This window comes from Octopus bimaculoides, chromosome 4 (genome assembly GCF_046866305.1).
Source record: "Octopus bimaculoides isolate indiv1 chromosome 4, ASM4686630v1, whole genome shotgun sequence".
NCBI lineage: Eukaryota > Metazoa > Mollusca > Cephalopoda > Octopoda > Octopodidae > Octopus > Octopus bimaculoides.
This window is the reverse complement of record NC_142931.1, coordinates 54,745,770-54,762,665: the sequence shown is the minus strand read 5'-3', so window position 1 is coordinate 54,762,665 and position 16,896 is coordinate 54,745,770. Positions and strand designations below refer to the sequence as shown.

General features: G+C 34.6%; 1 protein-coding gene across 9 annotated transcripts in view; it reads right to left on the bottom strand.

Annotated features, from left to right (window-relative positions):
• Positions 1–16,896, bottom strand: part of LOC106879207 (sodium-driven chloride bicarbonate exchanger) — a 281,395-nt gene that overhangs the window by 22,394 nt on the left and 242,105 nt on the right. For 3 of the 9 annotated variants that reach the window (XM_089350779.1, XM_089350781.1, XM_089350780.1), the window contains 8 exons: positions 15,467–15,605; positions 10,164–10,324; positions 8,455–8,667; positions 6,948–7,102; positions 5,946–6,191; positions 3,550–3,696; positions 2,647–2,753; positions 933–1,107 (listed from right to left, as the gene is read on the bottom strand). In XM_089350779.1, coding sequence (XP_089206905.1) covers positions 933–1,107; positions 2,647–2,753; positions 3,550–3,696; positions 5,946–6,191; positions 6,948–7,102; positions 8,455–8,667; positions 10,164–10,324; positions 15,467–15,605 — 1,343 coding nt within the window. Of the gene's footprint in view, positions 1–932; positions 1,108–2,646; positions 2,754–3,549; positions 3,697–5,945; positions 6,192–6,947; positions 7,103–8,454; positions 8,668–10,163; positions 10,325–15,466; positions 15,644–16,896 lie in introns of all 9 variants that reach the window. The other 6 variants (XM_089350784.1, XM_089350785.1, XM_089350786.1 and 3 more) reach the window with 3 other exon arrangements.

Genomic DNA, 16,896 nt, shown 5'->3' with positions numbered 1-16,896 from the left:
ACACAATCTTTTCAATTTACAAAAATATAGCTAAGAACCTCCTCCATTTAGTGAGAAGTGTGTAAATTCAGACAAATTTTAGCAGGGGTCTTACTGAAAATAAATCATGTCAATTTACATGTTATTATCCATCCTTCCATCCAAATAGATGAATAGATGATAACAACAGGGTTTGTTAATTTTTCAACTTTCTCTCAAACACGTGTGATAAGCAAAATCAATTGCTCCATTTTACATATTCAGATATCTGTTGATAGATGATCAGGTCTACTTACTTCATATACGATTTATGGTGGTTGGTCGTGCTTTCTCAATGACATTTATAATAAAAGTGAAGTGAAACAGTTACAAACTAAGAATTAAATCAAAGTTACAGACAAGAATTGACTCACTTAATGGCATGTATGTATGCATATAAATATACATATATATACATAGAGAGAAAGAGAGAGAGAAGATTTATAAAACTCAATTGAATCTAATAAGAAAAAAGAATTTACAAATCATATTAGCGGCTAATATAATATAATAGAGATTTATGAATACCATTTCATACACTGCTCAAAGTGAAAACTATTAATAATTTCAGTTTTATGTTGACGTAGTTGTTGTTGCTGTTTTTAATTATTTTATGAAATATAGTGTACTCTGTATTCTGGTAGTACAGAATTAGAATACTTGAAGCTCGAGTGTCTGTTCATACTCACTCAACAGAGTCACTAGAAAAATAGAGAAGTAAATATTCAGTACATGAGAAAATGTATTGATGTATTGGAGACTCATCAAGTTACTCAAAGGATATGAAATTCTTTATGACAGAGACTAGGTTTAAAAAGGACCAAAAAAAAAAAATTATTTAACATCACGTCTCGGAAATGAAATCAAACAGAATTATGAATTACATGAAATAGCTAAGAATAGAAAAGAATTACCATATTTTCTCCTGTTGCATCTCCAAGTAAACCACCAAAAGTAATGATTGGTGTGAGACAAGCAAAATAGAGGAAAACAAATGAGGCAAATGACTGTACATGAAGGGCATCAGTGAAGTCACTTAGATAAAATGGGGCCTTTCTTTTCACATCAGATATCAATCCACCAAACAGACTGAAAGTATAAAGTGAGAAAGTACAAGGATAAAGTAACCTGGAAATCATTTGACAGTTATAATTACAAAACCCCTTATATATAGCAGTATGATGTGTATGTAAAAGATCATTATGTCAGTATGGTGTATATAAAAGACACTATTAAAATAAATCACTCCTAACAATAATAACAGTTATGACAATAATAATGATTTTAAACATTAGGACAATTCCACCGATTTTAGGAAAGTGCATAATTAATGAAAATAATCCTTAATATTTGATTGTTACTTAACTCTGGAAAGGTGAAAGTTGAAATTGACCTTGGCAGAATTTGAACTCAGAACTAAATATCACAAGGTATTTTGTCCAATGTTCTAATAATTCTGCCAAACCAAGAAGAAGAAGGAGAAGGAGAAGAAGAAGGAGAAGGAGAAGAAGAAGTAGTAGTAATAACAACAACAATGAAAGAGATGTTTATGATAATATGAAGAGAATTAATAATTTAAAATTAAATCAAAGAAAATTAATCAGAATAAAGCAAATAAACATTCAATCCACCGTTGAAGAAAGGAGTTGCAGGTATTGAACTCACTATTAAGTAATTATCAATGTTTTTCCACAGTTCTATAGTTTGCCACTGAAAATATTAAAATATTAAAAGCATCCGTTGACAATTACAGGAAGTATAACAAAAATGTAATGACTAATGACAATTTGGTAATCTACTGACTATAAGCAACTGATATTCAACGATGCTATTGGTCAGCCCCTGGCTTAACACCGATCAATTAAAACCTATGGCTATGACTATTTCTTCTTACTTTTTTTAGATACCGGGTGAATCTAAGACTACATTACCCAAAGTTCTTAGTTTTTATGAGTTACTGGTAAACTCAATTTCTTTGTCTTTATGAATTATTGGTTAACCCAATGCAGTGCCTCCTTTTAATTGGAATGATTAATAAACCCAATTCAATATGTTCTCTTTTAGAATATGGTTTGAAAGTTTGACTGCTATTTCTAGCAGATTGAGTGACCATTTAGATGTTCTCTCTCACCTGTTGAAAGAGGTATACTTTGTATGCATTCTTGATGTATTTCTGCACTATTTTTATACCTTTGTCATTTCTATAATTTATAAGCACAAAATACATAATATTTTCTAGAATGTTTAAGTTAACTTTGTCATTATGTTCAGCCTCCCATGTTTTAATTTCCACAGCACAGAACACATAAGACATTTACTCTAAACATATTACTTTTGTAATCCCAATCAACAAAGTAGAAAAACAAATAATTTTCACTTAACTGTTCACTATCTAATATTTAAGAGAGCTTTATCGATTAATTCATACATTTATAGAAACATCAAATCTGATGGAAAAATGATCAAAAATTCTTCAAAAAACATATACAACAAAATGAGGAATTAATTGATGGTACCGTTTCTTACTATAAACTAAACTTTGTTAGAAAGAAGTTGTAAAACTGATAGCTATGCTGCAAAGTACCTGCAAATATTCTATAAGGATTTCTAGAACAAATATTCATTTACCGTCCAGTTCTTATCAAAGTTTCATCATCATGTTCATCCTCTTCTTCCTCAACGACAGCTTTTCCATTGGGAAGATGAGCGGAAGATCCTGGAGTTTTTCGTGCTTCCTGCAACAAGGCAGATATGAGATACATTTAATGGCAGTAATGTTTTCTTTTGACTAAGTAAAAGAACGTGTTGAATGTAGGAAAGATTCATAGTTGACTAAATCCATCTTCTTGGTTATAACAACTTTATGGAAACCAAATATAACGTTTTACATAAATAGGGGTTGTCGCCTTTATTGAACTCATAAAGCAAGATATACCGAATATGCTTATTTGTCACTTCCATTATGGCGTAGAAAAAATAACTGTTAAAGTCAAACTGCACTCTTCAAATTTTGCACAAAGAATAAGAGCATGGTAAAATTGCTACCTGCTTTTATAGCAAGTTGATGCAGGTAATTCATCCTGTCCCCCTCCGACTTTTACTGCATGCAATTGAAAAAACTGCATTATTTATGGGATGACTCAATATATATAAATACAAGACAGAAGTACCCAGACTGAAGTTAAGGCATTGTAGGTTTCATTAAAATCAAAGTGTATCCACAGAATGAGGGCTAGCCAGAGGAGTGGCCATAAAAATTGAAGTGCCAGAAGTATTATTATTAAGCATTGCTATTTCTAGCAAGTTCAACAACCATGTAGAGCCTCCCTCGTCAGCAAATGTTAATCCGATATGAAAACACAGTTCAAATATGAACATCAACAGTAAAATATATTCTATTTATTTAGTTGAGAATTTAGGCTATTGCAATCAGTAACAAAGGTAACAAAAGGGAAAATAATAAAAGTATAATGATATTCATTAACAAAAAAAAAAAAAATAGAGAAAAACATATAGAAGTTAATTTCTCACCTGTGAAGGAACACTTTTAGGTGGTTCTATTCTTATACTAGGATCCCATTCACCAGGGGGAAGAACAGTAACTTGGTCGAGGAATTCATCAATTCCTGCTAATAGATCTTCTCGGTTCCTGGCTTTGTAAGCCACATCATGAAATATCTGTGTTGATGAATCAGAAAATGAAAGATAGGGCTTAATAAGTATTATTTCAATAGGATTTTTCTTTTTTGAAGCTAACAGACACAGTAAAAGCTATGCACATGTACACACACACACATATATGTATATATATATATATATATATATATATATATATATATGTATGTACTTGGCATTAGCCTGGACAAGACTGTTGTAATGTTCCAACCTGCACCAGGAAATCCATATGTGAAACCAGCTATCTTGGTTGAAGGAACAATTCTGAAGGTAGTAGACAAGTTTGTCTACCTGGGCAGCACACTCAGCCATACTTGCTCCCTGGATTAGGAAATATGTTTCAGGTTGCAGAGAGCAACTAATTCCTTCCGGTCTCTTCAGTCTCGTGTCTGGTCCCAGCATGGCATAGCAAGGCAAACAAAAGTTGCTGTGTACCGTGCTTGTGTACTGACATCGCTCCTCTACTCGTGTGAAACATGTACTCTGTACAAACGTCAGATAAGGGTTCTTGAACACTTTCATCAGAGATGTCTCAGGCACATTCTCAATGTTGGCTGGACCTCAAGGATTCCAGACACACAGATCCTGAGGACAGCTGATATCCTGAGTATTGAGGCGATGGTGCACAAGCACCGGTTACGTTGGACTGGACACATTATTAGAATGAAGGATAGCAGGATTCCTAAGCAGATGCTCTATGGAGAACTTGTGAATGGAAGGAGACTCCGGCAGAAACTAAGGCTGCGCTTTAAGGACTGTGTCAAGTCCTCATTAAAGGCTTGTGATATGCAGGACACTGACTGGGAGAACAATGCCTGTCATCGCTACAGATGGAGGAAGCAGGTTAAGGAGGGGATCAACACTTTTGAGAGAGCACATATTCAGCATGAAGAATTTAAGCGAGCTGCGCGAAAGTGCACGGCTCGTATAGTGAATGGGGAAAGCTTAATCTGCAATGTTTGCAGTTGTGTATGTTTATCAAGAGCAGGGCTCATTAGCCACCAACAGAGCCGTAAATGCAAAATGTAAGTTAGTACTAGAGCGCAGAATGTTCCTGAAGGTCAGCAATGGTCTTCCTCGGTCACGAGTGGACGGCCATCATCATGTATGTATGTATATATATATATATATATATATATATATATATATATGTGTATGTATATAAAGTATTAATTAACAAAGCACAAGCTACTCTTCTTAATGTCGTAGATTGAAAAACTATTTTTTTTAACTAATTGAATGAAAGATGTCAACGACAAACTGTATATCATCAGAAGAATCTAGGGAAAGAACTCCAGATATTACTATCAACTAGAATTGAATAGTAATGGATAAGCAGAGGAGAGTGGATGCTTGTCGCACACTATAACATTCAGCCTAAATCATATTAATGCCAAATATCAGAAAGCAGCTTTGACGTCGATTGAGGATAATGGTTTCAGATTGAATACTAGAGTAGCTTCCCTTCAAATTTGAACTTAGCACAAGTATCAGATTTAATATTAGAGTAGCTCCCCCTTTACATCTGACTCTAGCACGGCAACGCTTCATTTTGTCGAGGAGCTTGATTTTGCTTATATCAATAATCTTAGAGTAAGTGAAGTGGTTTAACTGCAAACTCAGATTTCCAAGAGCTTATCATTAATTTACAGCATTGGTACATAAACTAATTAGTTAATAACTTAAATCTTTAACATTCAGAATTACTCAGCCAAACGTATACTTTCCATTCTAGCATGGGTTGAACAGTTCAACAAGAGCCAGCCAGCCAGATAGGAGCCTGCATCAGACTTCTGAGTCTGTTTTGGTTGGGTTTTTACGGCTGGATGCCCTTCCTAACGCCAACCACCTAGCTTTATTCATTTACACTGTTTTGAATTAATCATGCATTATTTTGTAGCTTCAAGACTTCTATGATCTTTTCTTTTACCTTTACTTGTTTCAGTCATTAGACTGCGGCCATGCTGGGGCACCACCTTGAAGACTTTTTAGCCGAATGAATTGACCCCAGTACTTACCATTTTGTTAAACCTGGTACTTATTCTATCAGTCTGTTTTGCTGAACTACTAAGTTACAGAGATGTAAATACACCAACACCAGTCACCAAGCAGTGGGGGTGGGGTGAACAAACACAGACACAAAGTCTCACACACACACACACACATATGACAGGCTTCTTTCAGTTTACATCTACCAGTTGTCAAGCATACACACAAAACTTCAAATTAAAACAACTGAAAATCAGACTAACCTCATCTGACATGAGTGTAGCGATAGAACGTCCAATTTCATGGTATTTGTTGCTATTTCCTAAGGGGCCCAGCAAGAAAAAGACAAATTTTGTTGGTACAGGAACTTCAGTCAAATCTCCCAGAATAATAGCCTTGTTGAGACGTATAAACCCTGACACCTGATGATTTAGGTAATCTACTTCTCCAACCAAAATGTTAGCAGACTCTGCACCTTGAGGAATCTTCTTCATGAAATGCATATTAATCTGAAAATAAAAAGAAGAAAATATCAATTCAATATGAAAATGAAATTCATTTATTAGGTATAATATTCTTCTATCCCACATATATAAAGATATACACATTCACATGTAATGACTTATATAGTTATTTAATTACAGGAATTTCTTGTGTTTCAAAAGTAATGAAATTTATATTCTACAGTTAAGAGTGAATATTTAAGTTGTTGTTTTAACCTGACATCAATAAAACCTATGAACAAAGACATTCCAGCTAAGACCATCCCATCTTATTCTCAGATATAGTACACTTAGGACCACATTATACAATGTCATTCTCCTTTAAATATGGTCAAGTATTAGTTGAAGGAAAATTGGCTGTTATTATTTAGAAAGTTGAGCAACTTCAAAGAAGTGGACTTATTGACCCATGAATATTTAACCCATAAACTGCAATGGGCCACCTCTGTGGCCAACATGACAGTGCGACAGGCCACGTTCGTGGCCACGGAAGTAGGGCATGATCTGACCTAATTTTGATGACGTATAATGTATGCACACAATACCCTTTCACCCCAGAAACAGTGTAGCCAAATCACAGAAGGTGTTAAGAAACACTGAGTATTTTTTTCAAGTGATAGATCGATGTTGATCTTTACCTAAAATAGGCTCAGCAGTTCGTGTTACATACAGCAAAATCCCAGCAGTTTATGGGTTAAGTTAGAATAAGCGGCAGATAAAACAGCTGTCAGGAATAATCAGTTAAAACTTGGACAGACTCACCTTGTGGGATGAAGGAACTTCGGGGAGATCACTATTGGAGAATGACGGACTTGGCTGCAGAGTACTACTGGTTGGTGATGTCCCTGAAATGCCAGCAGAGGTATTATTCCGAACCAGTCCTAAATTTGGAGTACTTTTTGTACCAAGCTTAGTGTCTGAAAAGAGATTTTTACTTTAGAACTCAAGCTACTAAAAATTAATTTAAACAAATTGAGCTATTTTCTTCACTGCAGAAACTTGTAAATTTTCAAACTGGTTATGTTTTGCTGGTCATGATATATATGAAGCAGCTAGTTTTTGATGTATAGTCACTTTACTCTACCGCTGATTATCGTAGGAGTCTGCAGTGTTACAAGATTCAATAAACTGTGATGCAGCACAGACGGGAAACAAATTTTCCATATCTTATTCTTTCGTTCACCAAATATATACTGCTTTGCAATGACAAGGTTGTTTAAACAAGTGTCTTTCTCTTCACTTTCTCTTTCTTTTGATACATTTCTTCATTCTAATGAATATTGTTTCTCTCACCACTTACTCTATATTTTCAATAGAAGGAAGTAGAGATAAAGTTAAGTTTACTATTATCCACACATGTATTTTCCACCCCAAACACATGATCAGCATGAAATTTAATTTCTTATCACAGTACCTTTCAGAGCTTCATAGATCAAATTTAAAAGATTTCTGACGAATGATACTTTTACCGGTTATTCATTTTGAGTGACTGAATACCTGAGTTACTGTTGAGAGGAAGAACATGAAAATCTACCTAATAGTGATCTTAGGGTGTGTTTCCTTTAACCTTATGCCTGCCCAGTGAATCACATGTAACACACAGATTGGGACTTATGAAAGGAAAGCTTTATATTACTCAGAATATATGAAGTAAGAGCAAACTAAAAGTCTGAAAACAAGGACGGAAAAATTTATGAAATGTTTTGGACAAGAAGAGAGTTAATTCACTCCCCCTATTTAGTTACCCAAATAGTTTGCCTTGCTCTGAGTTCAACGCTTAGGAATTATTTTATTAAAAATTACAGTGTATAGTTGGGGCGAGAGGACAAAATCTTGTCCAACAGCATCTCAAATAACTGGTTGTTTGATATCTGAATTTGACTAAACAAGCTGAACCATAAAAAATTTCTAGCAATCAGAAAAGCTTGCTTGGTACACCTTCAGCTTCAGAGGATTTTCCGAGTACCAGTTTGTGTGCCCTATCAGATGTATAGAGAATGCATTCTTCCATAATTAACTGAAAGATAAACATTACATCACAGCATCCACAATTCAGACAGAAGTTTGCCTATTCCCAAGCTGATGTATTATAAGAGAAAAGAGAAAGAAAATAAATTTATTATTCATTAGAATAAAGACATGTCTGAAAGAGATAAATACATACAGAGAAAAGTGAACAGAAAGGAACTTTGAATCTACAGTTTTTACAAATCAAAAGAATATCCCACAATATTATTGATTAGCAATTCAATAAATCACTTATATTTACCATGTTGGCCCAAATTTTTGGGTTCTGAATATTTTTTGCCAATGTCAGCCAAAGATCTGATGATTGGAAGATGGAGTTTACTCCCTGATTCTTCGGGTTTGCGATAACGTTTTTCATGTTGATGCCGATGACGACTGAGTAGTGTTTCTTTCACTTTCTCTCTATTTTCTTCAGCAAGTTGTTTATTAGCCATCATGGTATCTAAGATCAGGTCTGTTAAACAGAAAATATAATTTAAGTGATTAGCAAATCCAATTTATTCTGATTAATTGTAAACACACAAGAATAAAGAGAGAGAGAGAGAGGGAGGGAGGAATAGAAATTAAAAAGTATGATTGAATGAAATATTTACCATTACAAACATTGGCATATCATAGAAGCAATTATATTTAAAGTTTACCAGGTATTAAATTTATAAAATTTTGTAATTATTTTTTAAATGTTTATCAATTCATTCAAATTTCTGTTAACTAATTTTCCTAATCTCATGTTTTACACTATAATTTGATTAATCTAATGCTTAATCATTTACACCAAATATATTTGTTTCTTGCATACAATTTTTTTCTTTTTTTTTTTCTCAGGGCTGGAGCTTCAACTCCAAAACTTTATTTCTACCCCACAAAAGTACGCAAAATCATGAAATTCAGTTCAGTGATTAAAAAAAAAAAAAAAAATGAAGTCATCCATTCTTATGACAGTTTGTTTATACAAAATAAACCTCTCTCTCAAGAGTGCATCTAGTGAGTTTGCTAGACCTGCAAGAAATAGCAGCTAAGTTCCCCTCAGATTACCTTCAACCAACTTATTAAGCTACAATAGTTGTTTTTCTAGTTTCATCTCTTAGTTTGCGAGGTAGACTTAACCCAACATGTTGTTCTTGAGTGCCTTGAACAGAGTCTCCAGGTCAGCTGTTTTTCTCCCTTCCATTAGTCTCATAAGCACTATAAAGAGTAACAAGCACTGTCCTTCCTTCCTGATTAAGTATAAGTGATAAAAAAAAAAATGGACAGATATCTTTTTGTGTCCCTTATCTTTTACGTATCTCAGTCAATGAGCTGCAGCTATGCTAGGACATAACCTTAACCCTTTAGCATTCAGATTAGTTTGTCAAATATACTGCTTTTTTATTCATATTGTTTGGAATTAATTATGCATTATCTTGTAGCTTAGAGATTTCGATTAAGGGATTTACTTTTAGTATGACATTTCAGGGTAGATGTAAGAGACTGTATTTGATGAGTTTGAACATAAAACAAAGAGAATATTTTGGCCAGATATGGCCAGTTTACATGCTAAAGGGTCAAAAAGTTTAGACAATCAAATCAATCCCAGTACTCGTTCTTTTAAAGTCTGATACTTATTCTATTGATTTTCTTTTGTCAAACTGCTAAGTCAGGGGAAAAGGTGTTAACAATTCAATACCGGCTGTCAAGAGATGGGGAAGAAATACAACAAACAAAACAAATACACACACACGTATATACACACACATGTATATACACACACAACAGGATTCCACAGTTTCCTTCTACCAAATTCACTTACAGAGCATTGATTGACCCAAGGTCATAGAAGGTACTTACCCAAGATGCAGCACAATAGGACGAAACTTCAAACCACACTGTCATAAAACAACCTTCTTAAACATTTAACTTTCAACTATAAGTCAAATGTAATGCAAGAACAACTCACAATATTTTATTTACCTGACATTTGCTGCATGTTAGAAGTATCCATGTCCAACATACATGTACCACTCATAATACAACAGCGCAGTTCAAAAATTGAATGTAGGGATAATGTTGCAACGTGAGGTTTGGACCATCGGTCGCCACCTTCTTCCACATCTTCTTCAAATTTAATCCATCTGAAATATGCATAAGGTGAAGATGTTAGTTCATTCACAAAATATAACAGAAAACAAAGGAAGGTGTCATGAATATAATATACACACATATATACACTTATGCACATACATGTGTATTTATATATATATGTATATTCATATATATTTATATATATATATATATGTATTTATATCAATATATATATATATATATATATATATATATATATATATATATATATATATATATTATATATGTATATTAATATATATGCCCCTGGACTGGTTCTTGTGCGGGTGGCACATGAGATGCACCATTTTGAGCGTGGCCGTTGCCAGTACCACCTGACTGGCTCCTGTAGGATTTTCGAGCGAGATCGTTGCCAGTGCCCCTGGACTGGCTTGTGCGGGTGGCACATAAAAGACACCATTTCGAGTGTGGCCGTTTTCGTGCGGGTGACACGTAAAAGCACCCACTACACTCTCTGAGTGGTTGGCGTTAGGAAGGGCATCCAGCTGTAGAAACTCTGCCAAATCAGACTGGAGCCTGGTGTTGCCATCCGGTTTCACCAGTCCTCAGTCAAATCGTCCAACCCATGGAAAGCAGACGTTAAACGATGATGATGATGATGATGATATAAGTTTATGTATATATTAATATTATCTCAGTTTTAAAAAAACCCTTGACAATGTAAATATGTTAATAGTTACCTTGGGTAGCAAAAATTACACAAAAAAACAGGATATCACACCCATTTTATAGGTAGAGATACCAAGTTGAAGTGATGCATTTTGAGTAGATATGAATAATAACAATAAATGGAGCAAAACGCATATAAATAAAAGCTCCTTTAATTCCTACACATGCTTCAAAATATATGTGTGCTCTACTCCAAAGAAGTAAGAGCTGCTGGAGTTCCACATATATTCATCGTCAGGGAACCAACATATAAAAGCAAGACAAATGCGAAATGATGAGGTAACTTACGAGTTATAATATTACATGGCCAAGTAAGTGACCGATAGAAGTAAGAACGCTTGTTTACATAGAGTTATAAAGGGAGGAGGCTGTAAATGTAATACTAAAGGTTTAAATTAAATGATTAAAATGGGGGGAGGAGGGCAAAATAGATCATAGTAGAGTAAACTAGAAGTCGTAAGCTAATTGCTAAGTCAAAAGTGGAGGAAGGGAGAGAACCAAGAGAGTTCATCAAATATAAAAACATTTTCTCCTTAAGGAAAAAACTAATGACATACTAATATAAAGTGAAGAAAGTAAATATAAAAAATAAATAAAGCATCATAGCCTAGTAATATATTGTATTATTATACGGATATTAACGCAAGTTAATGGTAAAACAAGGTACAGGATATTTAGTGGAGAAATAATAATGATAATAATGTGCACGCTTACAAGGAGAAGATCGGATATACTTAGTTGAAGTTACCGATGGTACGAACAACAACCAGTGTGGCATTACTAGGAAGAATTTACTTAGCTAACTGTAGAAGGGGAAAATAAAGAACTAGTGGTGATTGAGGCAGAAATATATATATATATATATATATATACATAACAACTGTATTTAGAACAACACTTACATTAGTGTATATAAGGTGTCTAACTAATGAGCCAATGGGCAATGATCCAGTGAATGAGTTTTTATGTTTGTGATCTGCTAGAAATCTGCCTAAAATCACACCCTGCAGTCTTACAGAAATAGTCAGTTAAGCAACAAAAAATAATGAGCAGTTTTCTATATCTTTAAGGGGATATTACATACCTCTAAGAGGACTTTAAACATCTTTAAGGTAACTTTAAACCTCAAAACAGTCATAATTTTCACATTTTTATACCTATTTATCACAAGGCGTAATAGCCATACCTTTGGTTTTCAGAAGGAATTGCTTTTATATAACTATATAACTATTTTATATAACTATATATATATATGTATTTATATAACTAATTCATCAAGCCAAGTGAAACCACAGTCACATAACTGACACCCATTACATTCTTGGAGTGGTTGGCATTAGAAAAGGCATCTAGCCATAGAAACCATGCCAAATCAGATTGGAACCTGGTGTAGCCCCACAGCTTACCAGTTTCAATCAAATCGTTTAATCCATGCCAGCATGGAAAGCAAATGCTAAATGATGATGATGACAATGATGAATTCCTGAAGAATCAGCAGGAATGTTTAACACCTCTTTTTTCAGAAACCAATAAAGCCAATACAGGGGATTCACACTGTTGCTTCTGGTAAACAAATGATCACCAACACTTAAGCATCCTCAATGAGAAACCCTAAGGAGAAGTATTTGAAGAACTAGACTTTCTTATCAGGTCCGTACCAAGTCAGAACACTTTCTCAACAATTTTGACACCAAGATCAGATCTAATTATAAGAACAGGGATCTTATAATTAGATATAATAAGGATTGTTGTGGCTTAATGCCACTGAAGTGGCCATCAGTTGTTGAGATCATGAATAGAGTATGATCTGTTCATCACAACTACTGGTTTCTACTTGCTCATCATTAATGGGCAGTATTAATTAAATTTGGGAGTACTCATACCCTTTGTAAACTTCCTCAGACCACTATATCCAATTTGAACTTCTGTATGTCAACATCTGCAAGAAAAATATGGGTAGGAAGGGATGTTGGTCTGAGGGGAGAATGATAGAGTCATGTTTAATGTAATATCTGAGGAGTTAGACATTGTAGAAATGAGCAAAGAGGAAAGCAGGTTGCATCAGGTATGACAGAAAAGGAATACTTAAATAACCTGCAAGTTCAGGGAAGTAGAGGCCTTTGTAATAAAGACATAGCGACAGAGAAGGAACAGTAAATCAGTGAAACTAATGACTTAGGGTGTTGGTGAGTGAATCAACCAATTAGCATTTTTTTTTTTTTTTTTTTTTTTGGATATGGGCCAGGATGTTTGTAGGTGTAACAATAGCACACCCTAGATTGTAAGTAGTACTTTTTTATGTTGGCTGCACAAATTTTAGACTACTATTCTATCCAGAAGGAAATTTTTCTCTCTCTTCTAAGTTGAGTAACATTTCTACAGCCCTCTGTAATAATGAAAAGATTAACTATATGAATTGAATAAAACTATTTGTATAGTTCTACAGGTGGATAATCTGTTAAAAAGAAACATGTTCTATAGGTGGATGACCTAAAAGCAAAACAAATTATTTAATGGTTAAATAGATAACTGCGGCTCTTCTTATAGATTGTTTCAGACAGCTTTACTAAAAATCACAGCAAAATATTGATGGGAGGTACTCAACCAACAAGCTTAGAAGATTTTATCTAATCATTTAATAAATAAATATAATTCGATTTTAATGGTGAGGGGATGTATTTATCTGCAATATTATACTGTTCTACTGTCTTACAGTTAAAACTTAGCCCAACAAAGCTTTTCAAACTTTACAATTCTATAATGCGATCGCCCAGTCTTTGAATAGTATCTCATGAAAAGACTCATATATAAGTAAACAGGTTCATATATTATTAAAATAGATGCATCCTGATCAACTTGTTTAATCCACACAATCCTGATCAAGCAAATACAAGACAAATGGCATTCCAGCCATGGCCATCCAAGAAACACATTGTCTAAAGCATCCTTCTTTTTGTAAGATAACAGGGTATGGTTTGGTTGCTATTTGTAGCAGGTCCAGTAACTGTAGAAGCTGGTTCATGACTGTCACTTCAATGATAATGCTATATTCTCTACTGTATAGACCACACAGTAAATACTGACATAAAAGTGAATGGTTTTGATGTTTGAATATCTCTAGAGAACCTGAGAAGACATTATAAATAAGAGCATAATTACTGGATTCCTAATACAGTTTGGATGTCACAAATATAATAAGGATGAAACATAACCAGCAGGAATGCAAAAAAATACTTGAATTGAAACATGAGAACGAAACTTAGCTGAAACAATTGAAATTAAACATTTTTATTTTTACTTTCATCTCATGAAAAATTCACAACTCAAGCTCCCAAATCAAATTAATAATAATGGAATTGGATGGTGACAGAGAAACATGAAAATCTGTGAAAGCATCGCGACCAAAGAGAGAGAAATTTTTACTTTACTACACTAACACTTTGCATACCAAGACCAAGAATATAGGGAATTACTGGTGACTCCTATGGTAAGCAATGTGTTAAATATTAGTCCAACTTCTACTTGGTGACTTAAGGAAGGACATTCAGAAAAAAGAATATTTCCTGTAGTAATCAATTAGCCAAACATCAAGTTTCCAGATTCATCAAACTCATACTCATAAAAAGAATAAGGAAAAGTTCATGCAGCTATGATTATGTGGGTAAGAAGTTTACTTCCCAACCATGTGGTAGTGGATTCCATCCCACTGCACAGTACTTTGGGCAAGCATCTTCTACTATAGCCTTGGACCAACAAAATGTCTTGTGAGTGGATTTGATAGAAACTGAAAGAAATCCAGTGTGTGTGTGTGTGCATGCGCAAGTGTGTGTATGTATGAGTGTGTGTATATTACTATCTCCTTGCTTTGGCAGCATGTGACAGTTGTAAACAAGTGTCACCATCATGCATGTGGTGTCTTTTATTTTCCATGGAAATATGTCTGACCATGGGGAAATATTACCTTGCTTGGAAACTGGTGAGGGTTGGTGACAGGAATAGCTTCCAGCCATTGAAAATCTACCTCAACAAAATTCCATCCGACCCAGGGTAACAGGGAAAAGTGACTATTAAACCAATGATGATGGTGGTAGTGGTGGTGATGGTGGTATGATGATAAAGATGGTGGTAGTTGATGGTGGGAAGATGAAATCCATGATGATGATAATGGTTGTGGTGGTGGAAGGATGGAGGTCACCATCACCTATATTTAGAATATTTTTCAAATGAGTCAATGAGGGTGCCTCTATGTGGTCTTTCAACTTGCTTGAAAAAGCAAACAGATCTCCCTCAAACCACACCTCATTGAACACTGGATAGTGTAGGCTAAAGTACTTAAAAAAGAAAGAAAATGGGATAGTCATAGCTGGAATGTCTCTGATATATTCGCTCAATCAAGGCTAAACAAAAATACTTATCTAAAACACATCATCAGTAATAACAACAAAACAGCTTTAGGGGTGTACCTGGCACTTTCTTTCCATTCGGATTCTCCATCCACATAGTGGAGTTCTGCCATTTCACAGAACATATCATGTGCCCGATGTTCTTCATCTTCATCATCTTCTCCAAGCAAGAACTGAATGCGCTGAGATGGCGGGGTTGCTAATAAAGAAAAGAATAAGCAAGAATCAGTATCAGAGCTAAAACCATTGTACACTGTTTCACAGATCTCTATCAATATAACTTATTTTGTCATTCTTATGCTGGGTTACAGTTCAAGTAAACAGACTGAATTTATATTTAAATCCTCCTTACATTTTCAGTCAATGGAAATTCAGCTGAAAAGGAAACAGTAGCTATAAATTAAAAAAAGTTTTATTACAGATGTGTCCATCTTTTAAGTCAAGATTTGATATATATTTATAACTTATAATATATATATATATATATATATATATATATATATATGATGCGTCCTGCCCTAACTCTTCGAAACGCCTGTGTTAGAATGGTAGCAGCTGATGAAGGAAAATGTTCTCTATGTGGCCTGTATATTTTCTGTACTCTGGTTATTATTATTTTTTTGTCTACGTTTTGTTTGCAACATCCTGTACCCAGATATGCACCTATATATACAGGTAGATGTAGGTATGCACATACTTGTACGTATATATGCATATACTCATTTATTATTTATTTTATATATATATATATATATACACACATGCATATGTAACTATGTACATACATACAGGGTGTGATGGGTAAACTGTTGCCATATTATAATTCTAGTTTTGTGCATGTACATTTTTTGTTTTTGATTTCGTCGACTATACAGTATAGTACAGTCAAATGGGCACCATCTTTGAGAAAAACAGCACCAAGATGCAATTCACTCTGCCAGAAATTTGGAAATAACATGCTGTACTGCTTGCCATCTGTGTCAGAAACTCCAATACAAACATTTCAGAGTGTTTGGGTGTCAATCTGAGGACAGTGCAATCTGGACATGTACCAAGAGAGATAAAAATCAAACATCCAGTCAACATCATGGTGTTTGGCGAGGTTATACCTCCAGTCATCTTCCCACATAACCTCACACTCAACACAGAGGCCTACATCAAGTGCCTGGAGAAGGTAGTGCTGCCCTGAGTCAAGAAGGTAATTGCAAGAAGACCTTATGTCTGGCAACAGGACACTGCACCATGCCACACAAGCAGGAGAACACAGACATGGCTGTTACACAATTTCTGAGACCACATCGCCTTAACATCTGGCCACCTAACTTCCCAGACGGCAACTCTCATAATTATTATGTGCAGGGCAGAGTTAAGAGAGAAACCAACAAAACTCCTTGTAACACTGAAGGCAAGGATTATGGCAGCAGTCACCAACTTGAACAAGGAGATCATCCAGAAGAATTGCAGGAGATTCTGAAGATGTCTGGAGCGCC